This window comes from Erythrolamprus reginae, chromosome 3 (genome assembly GCF_031021105.1).
Source record: "Erythrolamprus reginae isolate rEryReg1 chromosome 3, rEryReg1.hap1, whole genome shotgun sequence".
Lineage (NCBI taxonomy): Eukaryota > Metazoa > Chordata > Lepidosauria > Squamata > Dipsadidae > Erythrolamprus > Erythrolamprus reginae.
This window is the reverse complement of record NC_091952.1, coordinates 170,427,099-170,443,006: the sequence shown is the minus strand read 5'-3', so window position 1 is coordinate 170,443,006 and position 15,908 is coordinate 170,427,099. Positions and strand designations below refer to the sequence as shown.

Sequence of the window (15,908 nt, the reverse complement as noted above, 5' to 3'; positions counted from 1 at the left end):
CCTGGATGGAGACTGGGAAATTGCAGGGATAGACTGAGATAAGAGAAAATCATCCTAGTTAGAAGACGGGATTGAAGCATTTGTACATTACATCAAGGAAGCTAAAGGGATCTTGTATTCCAGAAGTTAGACTCTACTAGGGTACACTGTTTTGTCATTTTTATTCCACCTTTATTATTTTTTATAAATAACTGAAGGTACTAAATGTTCTTTATGCTTCTTCCTTCTCTACTTTATCCAATCATTCATTCATTCATTCATTCATTCATTCATTCATTCATTCATTCATTCATTCATTTATTTATTTATTTATTTATTTATTTATTTAGATTTGTATGCCGCCCCTCTCCGCAGACTCATATTATTGTTGTGTTCCAAAGGTACTTTTTCAAAGGCAACTGGGCTTTGTTTTTCCTTGAAGACGATTCACTTCTCATCCAAGAAAATTATTCACTTTTGTAACTGAACTGAAGAAGTTTATTGGATGACAAGCAAAACACCTTTAAAGAAAAACAAAGTCTGGTGTGCCTTTTGAAAAAGCACCTTTGGGACAATCATGACCTGGATGACTGAGAATCTACACAGACGTTCTTAGTATGATTGTAGGAGATGAGTAGACTGACCTGTAGGGTGTGGTCAAACACATAATCAGTTAAAGCAGTGATGGCGAACCTATAGCATGGGTGCCACAGGTGGCACGTGGAGCCATATCTGCTGGCATGTGAGCCGATGCCCCAGCTCAACTCCAACAGGCATGTGTGTGCTGGCCAGCTGATTTTTGGCTCTCACAGAGGCCCTGGGAGGGCGTTTTTGGCTTCCAGAGAGCCTCTGGGGGGATGGCATTTTTACCCTCCCCCCATTGCAGGGAAGCCCTTGGTCCCTGGGGAGGGTGAAACACAAGCCTAGTGGGCCCACCAGAAGTTGGGAAACAGGTCATTTCCAGCCTCCAGAGGGCCTCCGGAGGGTAGGGAACCTGTTTCCGCCTTCCCTGGGCATTGAATTATGAGTGTGGGCACCCATGCTTGCACGATAGCGGGCATGCATGCTCTTTTGACACCCAAGGGAAAAAAGGTTCGCCATCACTGGTATAGAGCCATTGAACAGTTGCAAGGGACCCAAGTTTACTTCACTATTAAATTCACTGACCCTTACTTAGCTTGGTCATTGCAGAGCCTTGAGGGACCCACGTCCAGCCCCTCCTGAATTCCATTGACCCTTTTCTAGTGCCAATTTACATTCTTGCATATAGATGAGAAGAATAATCTCTTAGTCAGTGAAGGGCTACCAATATTTTTACTACCACACTGTGGGGGTGGCTTATGCAGGGCGCCCTGCATTTTCTTTTAACATCTTTCAGTGAAAATTGGGTGCTCTGGGGTGGAGCTCCATTTTTGCTACTCCACTGCGTTCCTTCCCGTCCTGTTCCTGGTTATTTGTGCCTAACATCGAACTTGTTAAAGTTCATTTTCGTATTCATATTCAGGTGATGTCTTTACATCATAGCGAATTTGCAAGTAATGAAAGTCAATATCCTGGATGGTTTGAATACATTCTCTTATCAGTCTGTTACCTATCTTTCTAAGAATTAGAAACATTTATCAAGGAAATTCCTAGTGATTGAAAACATGAATCACAATTCCCCTCTGCCCTTCCCGGTTGCATCACACACAAAGTTTTCAGGTTCAGTGCAGCTAAAAATAATTCTAGAATAAAATTATTTATCACAATTGATTGAAAACAACAACTTTAAAGAAGCAATTACTGGGGCTAATTTGGTCTTCCTGTGTTTAAAAAATGACTGATATATTGTCAAAAATAAGGAACAGTATTCTGAGAAATAGAACAAAACAGGAAATTGATAGCCATGCACTGTGTATGCAAACTTTATTTATATCCAGTATTTTTGGCAAAATTACTCTCTTCCTTTATTTTTTTGCTTGGTTACACAACCTGTGGGGAAAAAATAATTCCTTTTGTTGGGTTGAAATGTAGCACATGATAACAAAGTCGGAAAAATATTTACTGGAAAGACAGCATATACAATGTCTTTTCTTCTTAGTAGTAGTAAATAATATTTGATATAAATTATGTAAATAATATCCAAATTTAAGGACCACCTGGCTTAAAATGTGTGCTCACTTGCTGTCTAAACACATTTTATTTTAATCCTGAAACTTGAATATTTTTCTAGCTATACTTCTCTGGGTTTACATTTCATCTTTTAAAAATGTATTATCATTTGCATGTCAAGAATAGTTAACTTACAAAAAATGTATAACCTATGCATCACGTTGAAATGGCTGTCAATCATACCAAATTGCTAAAAGAAGGAGGGAGAAAAATAAGGAATGTTTGCTGTTTGGAATTATATATAAAAACTAGGGGAAATCAGCAATACAAGATGCCATCATATAGGTAGTCCCTGATTTACAACCTCAATTAGATTCAGAATTTCCATTGTTAAGCAAGGCAGTTAAGTGAGCTGCATTTGATTTTACATCCTCTTTTATTATTGTTGTTGTTGTTGTTGTTGTTATTATTATTATTATTATTATTATTATTATTATTATTAATTAGATTTGTATACCGCCCCTCTCCGTAGACTCGGGGTGGCTCACAACAGTGATAAAAACAATACATGGTAACAAATCTAATAATTAAAATCTAAAATAACAATTTTACATTAAAAAGTCTTAAAAAAAACCTCAATAGGTAAAATACATACACACAGTCATATCATGCACAAAACTACATAGGCAAGGGGGGGATGTCTCAGTTCCCCCAAGCCTGACGACAGAGGTGGGTTTTAAGGAGTTTACGAAAGGCAAGGAGGGTGGGGGCAGTCCTAATCTCTGGGGGGAGTTGATTCCAGAGGGCCGGGGCCACCACAGAGTAGACTCTTCCCCTGGGTCCCGCCAGGCGACATTGCTTAGTTGACGGGACCTGGAGAAGATCCACTCTGTGGGACCTAACTGGTCGCTGGGATTCATGCAGCAGAAGGTGGTCTCGCAGATATCCCGGTCCGGTGCCATGAAGGGCTTTATAGGTCATAACCAACACTTTTCAATCTTTTCCTAGATTGTTAAGTGAATTGTTGCAGTTCTTCATTGAATCGTATGATTGTTAGTAGCAATAGTACTGCAGGCCACTAAAGCTGACTGTAGATCTGCAGGTCAGCGGTTCAAATCTCATCACCGGCTCAAGGTTGACTCAGCCTTGCATCCTTCCGAGGTGGGTAAAATGAGGACCTGGATTGTGGGGGCAATATGCTGGCTCTGTTAAAAAGTGCTATTGCTAACATGTTGTAAGCCACCCTGAGTCTAACGAGAAGGGCGGCATTAAAAAATCGAATAAATAAATAGCAACAGCACTTAAACTTGTATACAGCTTCATAGTGCTTTGCAGCACTTTCTAAATGGTTTATAGCATGGGTATCAAATTCATGGCCCATGGGCCAGATGCATTCACACACTAGCCACGTCCACCCCCAATTTAGCCAAGTTTGGAAAATAAATCACAAGGCGTCATGTGACAACAACATGACACTGCGAGTTTGACACCCCTGGTTCACAGAGTCAACATATTGCTACCAACAATCTGGGTGCTCATTTTACCACCATCGGAAGGATGGAAGGCTTGAGCCACTTAGATTTCGAAATTTTGGCAGTGGGTAGAGTTAGCTTACAATATTGCATTCTGATCATTATACCACCATGGCTCCTGTTTAGAGAATCTGGCTTCCTCCCTTGATTCGATTTGTCGGAGGGTTGGGAGGGTTGTAGCTGGGAAGGTTACAAATGATGATAACATGAATTCTGGATGCTGCAACTCCCATAAATCCATGTCAGTTGCCAAATGCCTGGATTTTGGTCATGGGGATGGTGAAAGCGGTCAGAAATGTGAAGACAGCTTTTAATGCAAGCTAGGTTTTTTCACTATTGTTGTAACTTTGAACCATCATTAAATGAACGTCTGTAAGTTGATGTTTGCATGCCCAAACCAGGCACCTTCTTCTTTGCCTTCTAATTTAAAAAACAAATTGAATTGAAATGAAAGAAAGAATAACTGAGCACAGTACAGAAACCAATAAGGCTTTGGCATTGAAGCCTGTAAGAAAGAAACACTAACACAAGTATTAAAAGATGCCATAACTGTAATTTATTTGTAAAAGGTATGCCTTGAACTAAGATGCCTTAAACAAGATCTAAGTACTGTATTGCCCACAAGATCATATGCTGCAACGTCCTGCCTGTCGGCGACTACTTCAGCTTCAACCACAACAACACAAGAGCACACAACAGATTTAAACTTAATATTAACCGCTCCAAACTTGACTGTTAAATATATGACTTCAGTAACTTCAGTAAATATATGATTTGTCGAAGCGTGGAACTCATTACCACACTCCATAGTGTCATCCCCAAACCCCCAACATTTTACCCTTAGATTATCTACGGTTGACCTATCCAGATTCCTAAGAGGTCAGTAAGGGGCGAGTACAAGTGCACTAGAGTGCCTGCCGTCCCCTGTCCTATTGCTCTCCTATATCTCCTATACCTTCTTCTATTCCTAAATCTCTTCTTCTGTTCTTTCATTGATATGTTCTATTACTATACCTTCTTTTCTATTATTTCTTAGACATATTTTACCATGAGTATCTCCTCTATAACCTTCATCATGTATTTTACTATGTGTATATAAAACCCTCATTGTGTATTGGACAAAATAAATGAATGAATGAATGAATGAATGAATGAATGAATGAATGAATGAATGAATGAATAAATAAATAAATAAATAAAAATAAGTGCCGGTTCACTGTAAGATGCAAATTAATGTACAGCATAGCTATGGTTATAACTGAATGACTTGGATGCAAAATCAACAAACAACACAAAAAGCCAAACAATGCTCCCTACCCCAAATAATATACCAAGTTTATTAATTATACTTATATGCCACCAATGTTACTCTGCAAAACAACTCTTCAAGGTATCTTTCAGATTGGACATAAGATCTCAATGCTAAGGTTATGTGCAAGATGGTGTCCCAATAGTTTTTCCCTCTCTGCAGTATATAAAAATTATAGATATTATTGTTGCAATTCTTCCTCAGATCCTTGCTATTCTGACGTTTCAGATCATATCATACTTCACCCCTGCCTCACAAAATGATTCTTTTTGTTATGATTGCCATTCTTTTCTCATTAAAAATGCTTGTTGATTATTTCCTATGAGTATCTCCTCTATAACCTTCATCATGTATTTTTTCTTTTCTCATTAAAAATGCTTGTTGATGATTTCCTCTGCAATGAGACAATATCTGCTGGTTATGGGAAATGGTTTTTTGCTGTAATGGTATACTGTACGTTGATGTTGTGAAAGCTTTCTTTCCTAATTGTTTTTGAGTTGCTTTTTAGATGTGTACATTCAAGTTTCAAAACTTTGTCTAACATATGGGGACTTTGTATTCCAAGAGTTTGTATTCAATAAACCTAAAAAGAGAAAGAAAGCCGTGGTGCCCCCTACCACAATCTTTTCAGAGAGTATATGTAGATCACTTGAGCCCAAAATTTCTGGGGCTGAATGAAAAGTTTTGCTAAGTGAGCTTTGCCCCATTTTACAATCATTCTTGCCACAATTGTTAAGTGAATCACTGCAGTTGTTAAGTTAGTCATGTGGTTGTTAAGTGAATCTGGCTTCACCATTGCTTGTTAGAAGGTCACAAAAGGAGATCACATGACTCTAGGACACTGCACCCATCATATGACCATGGAGAATCACTAGTGTTGTTGTAACTTTGAATGGTTACTAAATGAACTGTAGTAAGTGTACTGTATGTATTGTATGTACTGTATGTACTGTTTTTTATTATTGTTGTGAGCCGCCCCGAGTTTGCGGAGAGAGGCGGCATATAAATCCAATAAACCTAAACCTAAACCTAAGTGAAGGACTCCTTGTATTTAGTTGACAGGTTGCAACTGTTGTTTGGATATCAAAGATAATTCTTTTTTCTCTGCTGGATTGTGTAAAGTTAATTTTATTATTTTTCTCATCATACAGGGGTACCCCTACCTACAAACACCTCTAATTACAAACTTTTCTAGATAAGAAACGGGTGTTCAAGATTTTTTTTGCCTCTTTTCAAGAACCATTTTCCACTTACAAACCTGAGCCTCTGAAACTGTAACCGGAAAAGGCAGGGAGAAGCCTCCGTGGGGCCTCTCTAGGAATTTCTTGGGAGGAAACAGGGCCTCCACCCTCCCTGTGGTTTTCTCAATCACACATATGATTTGCTTTTACATTGATTCCTATGGGAAAAATTGCTTCTTCTTACAAACTTTTCTACTTAAAAACCTGGTCACTGAATGAATTAAGTTTGTAAGTAGAGGTACCACTGTATTTCCATATATCTCTACAAAAAAAAAACCCACTAGAGGAAGTAATTGCATCAAATTAGATCTTTTATTTAGCTCACATTAAAAAATCTGCTTTCAAAATGATTTAATAAAAACAAACCATTGCTTGTGATTTCTTATGTTTCCTTAGCAGGAGCAGTAAATATGACTTTACTTCTTTCTGAAACATCAGTAAAAACCATATGCTACAGTTTCTAAAGATACCGTAAAGCAAAAAGAACCCACCATATTTAGACATAGTTGACAAATTATAGCTTGGGTTTTGTTCGTTGCTTCTGCTGTAACTTGCTTTCTATTGGCTAACCTTGGGTTGAAATCTTTCAGGGGGAGCAAAACCTTCCCCAAAAGAGGATGTTTTTAGTTTTGTTGTGCCGGATGAAAAAAAGGAATGGGTGATCAGCTGCAAATAAAATGGCACCTTGGTCACTTCGGCCGTCTATGATACCAGCAGTTGAAGCAGCTGCTTCTGTTCCTTCTTCATTGACGTCAACAAAGCACTTATGAAAAATCTGGGATACACTCAGGTTGCTGTTTGCAGACATCCCGGTGAAATCAGCCATCTCGGCGTTGAAGGCATCTGTTATTCCCATGTTGATCAGCAATGATTTCAGTTCATTGTGGATAGTTAATTGCATCTTAGGCAGATGAACATTTGCTTCAACTTCTTCCATTTCTTTTGGGCTTGTCCACTTGGAGAAGGCCTCATAGGTTAATTTGTTTTCCAACTAGAATAATTGTGAGAAATATACATAAAGAAAACCAGATAGTCATCATTTTGAAAAGGCCTCACTTCATAGTTGTATGCTAAATAGTGAAAGCTTTCTGTTTATTTGTTTACAGATCCCTTAAGCCAGGGCTGTCAAACTCCCGGCCCACAGGCCAAATGTATCACATGCTGGCCACACCCATGCCTGGTTTAACAAAGATGGGAAAAGTCCCGATATGTCCACATGACGCTGCCATGAAAACATGAATTTGACATCCCTGCCTTAAGCTATACAGAATAAATCCTGTTAGCCTTTAGTGTAAATGCTTTTCAAATGTTATCAGCAAAGTCACTGTGTCAGCAAAAAAAAAAGTGGGCTTAAAAATGAAACTTGATTTATAAATACCCAGCATACCTATAAATCAAATGAGCAAAACTAATGAAGGTTACAGACCATTGAATTTAAGTCGTACCTTCAATATATAGTTCAAGAATAGCACGTTGACTAGTTTACTAGTTTTCCAAGATTATTTGAGGGAACAAACGGTCATTAAATAAAACAAGAGATTTTCAGAATATTATAAATATTAATAAATGGTATTTCAATTGTAGACTTTTAAACATAGAAACATAGAAACATAGAAGTCTGACGGCAGAAAAAGACCTCATGGTCCATCTAGTCTGCCCTTATACTATTTCCTGTATTTTATCTTAGGATGGATATGTATGTTTATCCCAGGCATGTTTAAATTCAGTTACTGTGGATTTACCTACCACGTCTGCTGGGAGTTTGTTCCAAGGATCTACTACTCTTTCAGTAAAATAATATTTTCTCATGTTGCTTTTGATCTTTCCCCCAACTAACTTCAGATTGTGTCTCCTTGTTCTTGTGTTCACTTTCCTAAAATTAAGGATATAACTACAATACCTCATCCAAACCTCTGCTTTTTCTTCAAGAAATTATGTGTGATTAAAAAAACCCCAAAGACTTATTATGCATTAAAATGTTACTTTATAGGAGGTGAGCTGGAATCTGTTCTTAAGTTGTCCCAGTCCAGCGCAGTTTGTTTCAAATAAGGCAGAATCTATTTCTAAACTATAGGGTTGCAACAATGCTAAAATTCTTTGGTTCAAATGGAGGAAGATTTTTGTCTCTTGCAAAGTGTGAGATTAAGACATCTAGTTATTCTGAGGTTTCACTACTAGGAAATAATTCATTTTTTATTACTATTAATAAAGTGTGCCCTGCTGTATCGTGAATTTTTAGGGCATAATGCAAATGTTCCAAGTCATCTCAGTGAATACCATCTCATTCTTTTACATGGGATAAAAGGCCTGCTACTGCCTACAAGAGAGAAGACTTTTGTGGGATGGTGAATAGGGCAGCAGATAATGTACCCAGCAAAAGTGATAATCCATCTCTCACAGTGCTAATACCTTACCATGTCTCATTACTTTTACTGGTTCTTCTACTACATTTTATTCTGTATAGTACTTATTTCCCTTTGGCTGTATTACAGAATTAATTCATTCCCTATTTCTAATAGGGTTTTTTGAAGTCTGTGCACTTAGATGTTTTGCAGCATATGTATGTATGGGTTATTAGTCAAAGAATCAAATGAGGAGGGTGGAAATTAATAACAAATGCTTTTCCCAAAGAAATAGGTATTTGCCATCCATATAGCAGCAGACCAGTGTTAGCAGGACCCATGCTGTTTGTTTGTTGATTTATTATCTTGTAACAAGTATCTCACTTATAAAAGCTCTACAGTGTAAACTGTCACCCAGATTACTTAGAACAGTGATTTTCAACCTTTTTTGAGCCACGGCACACTTTTTACATTTACAAAATCCTGGGGCACACCACCAAACAAACTGACACAAAATGACACTCTAACACAGTACATATTATGCATATAGTTAATAATATCTATACACACCATCAGGATAGACATAACCAGCTGAGGCTGAGGCGTCATCTAGTGGTGGCAACATTTACCTCCAGTCCTGACCAGGATTATTTATTAATCAGATTTGTATGCCGCCCCTCTCCGTAGACTTGGGGTGATTAGAAATCGGGACCATGGGGAGGAGTAACAGCTTCAACTACTCACCACCGAATTGGCTTTCTCAGTGCCATCTTGTTTTTCACTTCTGCGCATGCGCAGAAGCTGGGTTTTTGACACTGTCCATATGTGTGTGTGCCCATGTGGAATGGGAGAAGCGAACCAACAGCGAGGTAAGTTTCAACCCATCCCCGGATTGTAGTCTCTTTATCCTATTCTGTGATACCACATGGATTCTGAAACTAATTTTATGATATTTATTGAAAGCCTGTATGTAGCATCCATACAGATTTATTCCATTTAGATAGGAGAAATACTGTTTCTCAGTAAAGCATACTCAAAAATGCTCAAAAGACAGAATACATTCTTTTTCCACTAAAGATCGTGGACTTTTGATGGATTAGATTTTTTTTCTTTTCTTTTCTCTTTTTGGGAATAAATGATGTCATATGTACGATAACCAAGTCATAATAGTTTCTTCATCCAAATAATTAAGGGTCATTTTTTGTTTAAATACACATCTAATATCTGACCGAACAGTGTCATAAATTTTAAATAATTAAGTGGTTTCTGATACAGAACAAGCCAAGAGGAAGCATTAAAGATAACACAGTAAACATCTGGGATAAAAATATCAAAACATATTTCCCCTTTAATGTAAGCAGTTTACCATTTCCAAGCCAGTGCTGTCATCATTGATGTCATCAGGAAGCAGTATAAACATGCTGAAATCATTACCGATGTACTGGAGTTCAAGAATCTGGACCTGTAATTCATCTATATACTTCCAGTTAAATTTGTCGTGCTGGTACATCATCTTTATTGGCTTACTTGTGCTCTGAAAAGAGGTAGAGATATTTTGTTATGAATGGGATTTCCATGCTGACCTCCAACATTTTTACAGATTTCAGAGTGAATGCGGCCAAAACCTTTAGCAATAGGAATAGCACTTAGACATATATACTGCTTCATAGTGGTTTTCAGAGCTCTCTCAGTGGTTTACAGAGTCAGCATATTATCCGCAACAATTTGGATCCTCATTTCAGTGACTTAAGAATGATGAAACGGCGAGTCAACCTTGAGCCGGTCAGGACTGAACTCCTGGCAGTAGAATGCAGAGTTAGTCTGCAATACAGTGTTCCCTCGATTTCTGCGGGGGATGCGTTCCGAGACCGCCCGCGAAAGTCGAATTTCCACGAAGTAGAGATGCGGAAGTAAATACAACATTTTTGGCTATGGAAAGTATCACAAGCCATCCCTTAACACTTTAAACCCCTAAATTACCATTTCCCATTCCCTTAACAACCATTTACTCACCATTATTACTAGTACTCACCATTGAATAAGACACTTAGTGATCCTGATATTTATAAGCATAATTATTTATTAACAATAATTATTTTTTTGTTATTTATTTGCTAAAGTTATTAGTTTGGCGATGACATATGACATCATCGGGTGGGGAAAACTGTGGTATAGGAAAAAAACCGTGAAGTATTTTTTAATTAATATTTTTTGAAAAACCGTGGTATAGGCTATTCGCGAAGTTCGAACCCGCGAAAATCGAGGGAACACTGTACTGCATACTAATCACTATGTCAGTGTTCCAAATAGCAGCTGAACTTAAATGAGAGACTGAGGCACAGCATTCCTCAAAATTCCAATTTGTTAGCAGAGCCATGTTGGTACCTCTGTGAGAAACCCAAATCTAAAACTACAAGTTTAAAGTTTATTCCTTTGTAAGTTCATCATGTTGACCACTGCCTTCTGCCAATGTGTCTGCTATTCCCATCAGCTTCAGGGCAGGTACTGAACAAAGAATGACCTTTAACATCTAGAAGGAATGTATTATGGCTGCATCGCTACATTCCTCGTGCAACTACCCCTCCCAAGTTCCCACAACAAGTTACATTCTAAGCATAGGTGTGTGGCAGGTCAAAGTCTCCAAGTTCACAATGGCTTCGGCCTGACACACACTATGCCATATACACACTATGCCTCATAGTGTTCTTTGGCAAAATTTGGAATATTGCCTAAATATATCTCACCTACCTTCGGACGTACACTCCTTGACATGTCTCGCAATGCCTCCTGAGGCTTTTAAGGTGATGGGTAGCAATAGAGCACAGAACATTCAGTTGGAGAAAATAGAGTCTTTGGAGAGGGGCGGCATACAAATCCAATAAACTATAACTATAACTATTGAGTATGGACGGTGATCTTCGAAACCTTATTTTGTCTCATACAAAATTGCATTACCCTAATGATTTACCTTGTTCAACCTGAAAGGTTGTTCTGTGGTGTCCTCTTTCTTAAAGGTCTTCAACCAGTTGCCTTTGAAGTACAATACATTCACCATGATCAGCTGGGTGAGGGGATTTATGGAGCCCTCATTCAATAGGTTGAGGATTTTACCTTATCACAGAAGGAATGAGAAAAGGAATGTTTCTGCATCTTTATTCACATGACAAAACCTAATGGTGGAAACATAAGCTAAAATAATAACTTAAGAAATCCAATTTTATCTTTTAAGTGTGGCTGTGCTTATCTGCATGATATTTTCAAGACCTTATTTCTTCACATACAGATTTTCTTTCATTGTTCCAGTTGAAGCGCTTATTGCTGACTAAAATCCTGCTTTAAAACAACTTCACTTCGTTTTCTTATGTGCCACTTTTACACTTAAAACTAGTAGCTCATTTGAGTGTCATCCAGGATGGAAACAAATTAGTATTATCAAAATCCTTCCTCACAATCTTTATTTTCAAAAAAGCATTTTGTATATTCCCTCTGTCCAATTCCCCAAGGAAATTGTAGCCTAATGCAGCTCTTAATACCATTTCCACTTTACGGTTGCTCCTTGCTTCTTCACATTGTAAACACATTATATTCAATAGAAATCTATCAAATGATAATGTTTACATGTTGTAAAATGCAGGAAAAAAATTATAAAGGAAGCCAACTTCTTTATAAATGCCTGGCTAATTGTTTGGATTTTTTTTACCTGCTGTCTGCTGTTCAACCCATGCATTGATCTCCTTTCTTGCATCGTCTTTAGTTTCTTGAAAGTTTACTGTTTGTGGCTCAACTTTATAATATTTCTTCATTGATTCTGAGAATTCCTTATAGGTAAAATGTAGTTTAATAGAACATAGCAATATGATTAGCCCCAAAGTCCAAACTTTAACAATACATAATTATGAATACATTCTCACTACTAAAACTCACCCTTTGAAAAGACACCGATTTATCGCCGTATAATTGATTGACGCTACTTAGCAAAACATTTTTTGTGGGTTTGTTGATTTCTTGATTTAAGGCTTGGAATCTTGAATGGATGTTACTTTGTATTTTAGGGAAAGGCTAAAAGAAAGGAAAAAACAAAGGAATTTATTAACAAGAGTGGGGAGGCATTCTATTGAAGGGTATTAATATACTGCATGCTACTATACATTTATTTCTAAATCTTTGTGACTTGATCTTTTAATTGTATGGTTTCCAGTTGGAGCAATTAATGATTGTTCTTGTAATGTAACAGTTTGTCTTTAAAAATATTGGGAAAGATATGCAAATTGTAACTGGATATAGTGTAATTTCAACTAGCAATGATTTCTAATTTAAGCAATTTGAAAAACAAACAGAGATCTTATGGTTTCTCTGTTACATTACAATAGACTATATTCTTTCTAGGTAGAAACCAGCAGTGACCCAGGCCTGCCATGCCCACAAGACAGTTCTCTTGGCATTGCCAATCTTGTTTTTTTACTTCTGCACATGCACAGAAGCTTTGTTTTATTACTGCATCTGCGCATAGCATGCAATGCATATGCACCTGCGCATCGCGTCCCTGAATGAACAAGCTGTAAAGAAATCCAGAACCCACCTGTTTCTAGGGATAGCTTTGCTTCTGTGTTTTTGTTTTCAGCTTTTTTTTAATCAAATGGATTTAATTTTAAGAAGTCAGTGCAAATGGTATAAACAATATCTCATGCTTTTCAATTATTATAAAGACAGCATTTAATGAAAATAAGGCAAACTGGAATTGGTTGTGAGATATTTTTAGCCTAGCTTCAAATTAACACATTCAATCCCAAATTATGTTGGGAATTATTGTTAAGGAATCACCTTTGTAAGCGAGATGCATGGATTATTCAAAAGCTCTTCCATTTTGGAATACACTCGCGGGTGCCTCGGAGGATAGGTGGTCTCAGTTCCTCCAGATTTATTGAAATGAAACACCTATAATGAAATACATTATGAATACATAACACCATACAAACCACTTTAGAAAATGTCCAGAGATCTTGTGTAGCTTCTTCTATGGCAATATTAAACTACTAACCAGAGCATACAAAACATTTGCCAGACCAATCCTTGAATACAGATCACCCGTACGGAGCCTGCACTGTATATTGGACGATAATACAATTGAGAGAGTCCAGAAATATTTCACAAGAAGAGTAGTCCATACCTCTGCTCACAACAGAATACCTTATTCCACCAGACTTGAAATTTGGGGCTTAGAAAACCTAGAGCTATGTCACTTTCAATCTGATCTAAATGTAGTTCATAAAACCATCTACCACAATGTCTTGCCTGTCAATGAATACTTCAGCTTCAACCTCAACAACACACATGCACAAAATAGATTCAAACTCAATATAAACCGCTCAAAACTCGACTGCAGAAAAGACGACTTCAGCAACAGAGTGGTCAATTTTTATTTATTAATTGGACTTTTATGCCGCCCCTTTCCAAGGACTGCAATGCCTGGAATGTACTACCTAACTCTTCTTCCCCCCTTACATTATCTACAGTCGACCTCACCCCATTCCTAAGAGGTCTGTAAGGGGCGTGCATAAGTGTGCCATCATGCCTACCACCACTGTCCTTCTGTCCTATTGTCCAAATTCACCTATACCTACTTTGTTTTTGTTTATACTATACCTATTATCTTGTACACATTTTGTCAAATAAACAAACAAACAAACAAATAAATAAATATTTTATTATTCTGTTAATCAACCATATTCATTGAATTTTAAAGTAAATCCAAACAATGGTTTCAATTTGTGGACCCATTCCAATATTTTTCCACTTTTATTTTTTCTGGTCAAAATTTTTAAATGCCTAGCACCTGTTGGTGTCAGCAAAAGAACCACATCTCTGAAAACATTCTATGGCATTATTCACACATTCATTATACAAAAAGTGTTTTAAACTTGGGGTTCTTTTTCTAATTATGCTACACTATTGTGTTGTGTTGCTACAGTGAAACCTCAGAAGTCAGGAAGCGAAACAAGTAATGATTCCATCAGCAATGATGATATTATAGGATATGAATGGATGTAAAGTTCATGAAAAAATAAATATATATATTTTTAAAAATGAGATCACAAGCCACTCATTCAAATCAAATCAAACCAAGTTTATTATCACAGTCAAAGACTAGAGACCAGAACAAATCAAAACTCTCAAGGAATATCCGATTTAAAATTCTAAAATAAAATAATAGATAACAGATAAAATCTATATTAATTAATTTGACTTGATTTGACATGATTCACTCATTCAAAGATGAGGCAATGCTCATTATTGCTTTTGAAGTGGCATTCACTATTTTGAGATGGTAATTCCAGGTCTACATATACAGAACACCAGTTAAGAGTATGTTAAATTTTCTTGTTTGGAAACTCCATTTAGAGCATCTTGTGATTGTTTGGAAAATGATAGTCTCACTCAAAAACTTAGTCCTTCTTAGTTCTTCGTGTTTGTAGCAACTTTATACAATGCAAATACAATGAATAATGAGAAATCTCTATACACTTGTCTTCCCAAATCTGGTGGTTTTCAGATGTATTGGGTCTATATACTTAGACTTAACAATCAATATGCTGATTGGAAATGATGGTTATGGGAATCCAAACGCAATCTGTAGACCATCACTTTGGGAGATAGCAGAATACAAGAAAAAACAGTCTTCTTTTCAAACCTTTCAGTTATGATTAAGTCAAAACTTACCTTTGCTATCTGCTGTGCAGTGTGATCTTTAGCTCCAAGGTAGAGAGTGGCCATAACTGATGAAATACTCCACGGTGAAAACAATACATTTGTGTTGGTTTGAGTCTTGCATAAATGTTTGAAAAAATCAACAGCAAAACTAGTGTTTGCTTCACTTAATGTTTCCATCGCCATTTAAACCTAGTTTTTTATAAACAAGAAAAATGCATTCAGGTCTATATATGAGCTCCCTGGAGACCACACAAGTCCTGTGAGGAAACACTGGAAACTTCTGATAAATAGGCATGACAACAAAGTTTCTGGAAAGTATCTATTTACTCCACAAATTTATCTCTATAGCTGCATGGGGGCATTGATTAAACTCTGCCACTGAAGACGTATTCTTTATATTAATTTATTATTTATTTATTTTATTTATTTATTATTTAGATTTGTATGCCGCCCCTCTCTGCAGACTCGGGGCGGCTCACAACAAAGTGAAAACAATTTACAACAAATCTAAATTACTATTTAAAAATATTTAAAAGACCCCATTTTCTAAACACACATACATACAAACATACCATTCATAAATTGTATATGCCCGGGGGAGATGTCTCAGTTCCCCCATGCCTGATGACAAAGGTGGGTCTTAAGGAGCTTACGAAAGGCAAGGAGGGTAGGGGCAGTTCTAATCTCCGGGGGGGAGTTGGTTCCA

The 15,908-nt window shown here is 37.1% G+C and overlaps 1 protein-coding gene across 1 annotated transcript; it reads right to left on the bottom strand.

The window, feature by feature from the left end:
* Window positions 1-6,445: 6,445 nt before the first annotated feature.
* On the bottom strand, window positions 6,446-15,421 carry LOC139164695 (leukocyte elastase inhibitor-like). The gene is made up of 7 exons (XM_070747139.1): window positions 15,212-15,421; window positions 13,316-13,429; window positions 12,419-12,553; window positions 12,195-12,312; window positions 11,463-11,605; window positions 9,861-10,028; window positions 6,446-7,143 (listed from the first exon to the last, which is right to left on the bottom strand). The coding sequence occupies exons 1-7, from the start codon at window positions 15,383-15,385 to the stop codon at window positions 6,739-6,741; spliced, it is 1,257 nt and encodes a 418-aa protein (XP_070603240.1). The 5' UTR covers window positions 15,386-15,421; the 3' UTR covers window positions 6,446-6,738.
* Window positions 15,422-15,908: the final 487 nt, after the last annotated feature.

Bases quoted from the DNA above. Each gene is read 5' to 3' on its own strand.
- LOC139164695 (XM_070747139.1), bottom strand. From the start codon at position 15,385: ATGGCGATGGAAACATTAAGTGAAGCAAACACTAGTTTTGCTGTTGAT. The intron at 12,313-12,418 runs GTGAGTTTTAGT...TTTACCTATAAG, and splicing joins AATCGGTGTCTTTTCAAAGG to GAATTCTCAGAATCAATGAA. The intron at 7,144-9,860 runs GTAAACTGCTTA...CAATTATTCTAG, and splicing joins ACAGCACTGGCTTGGAAATG to TTGGAAAACAAATTAACCTA.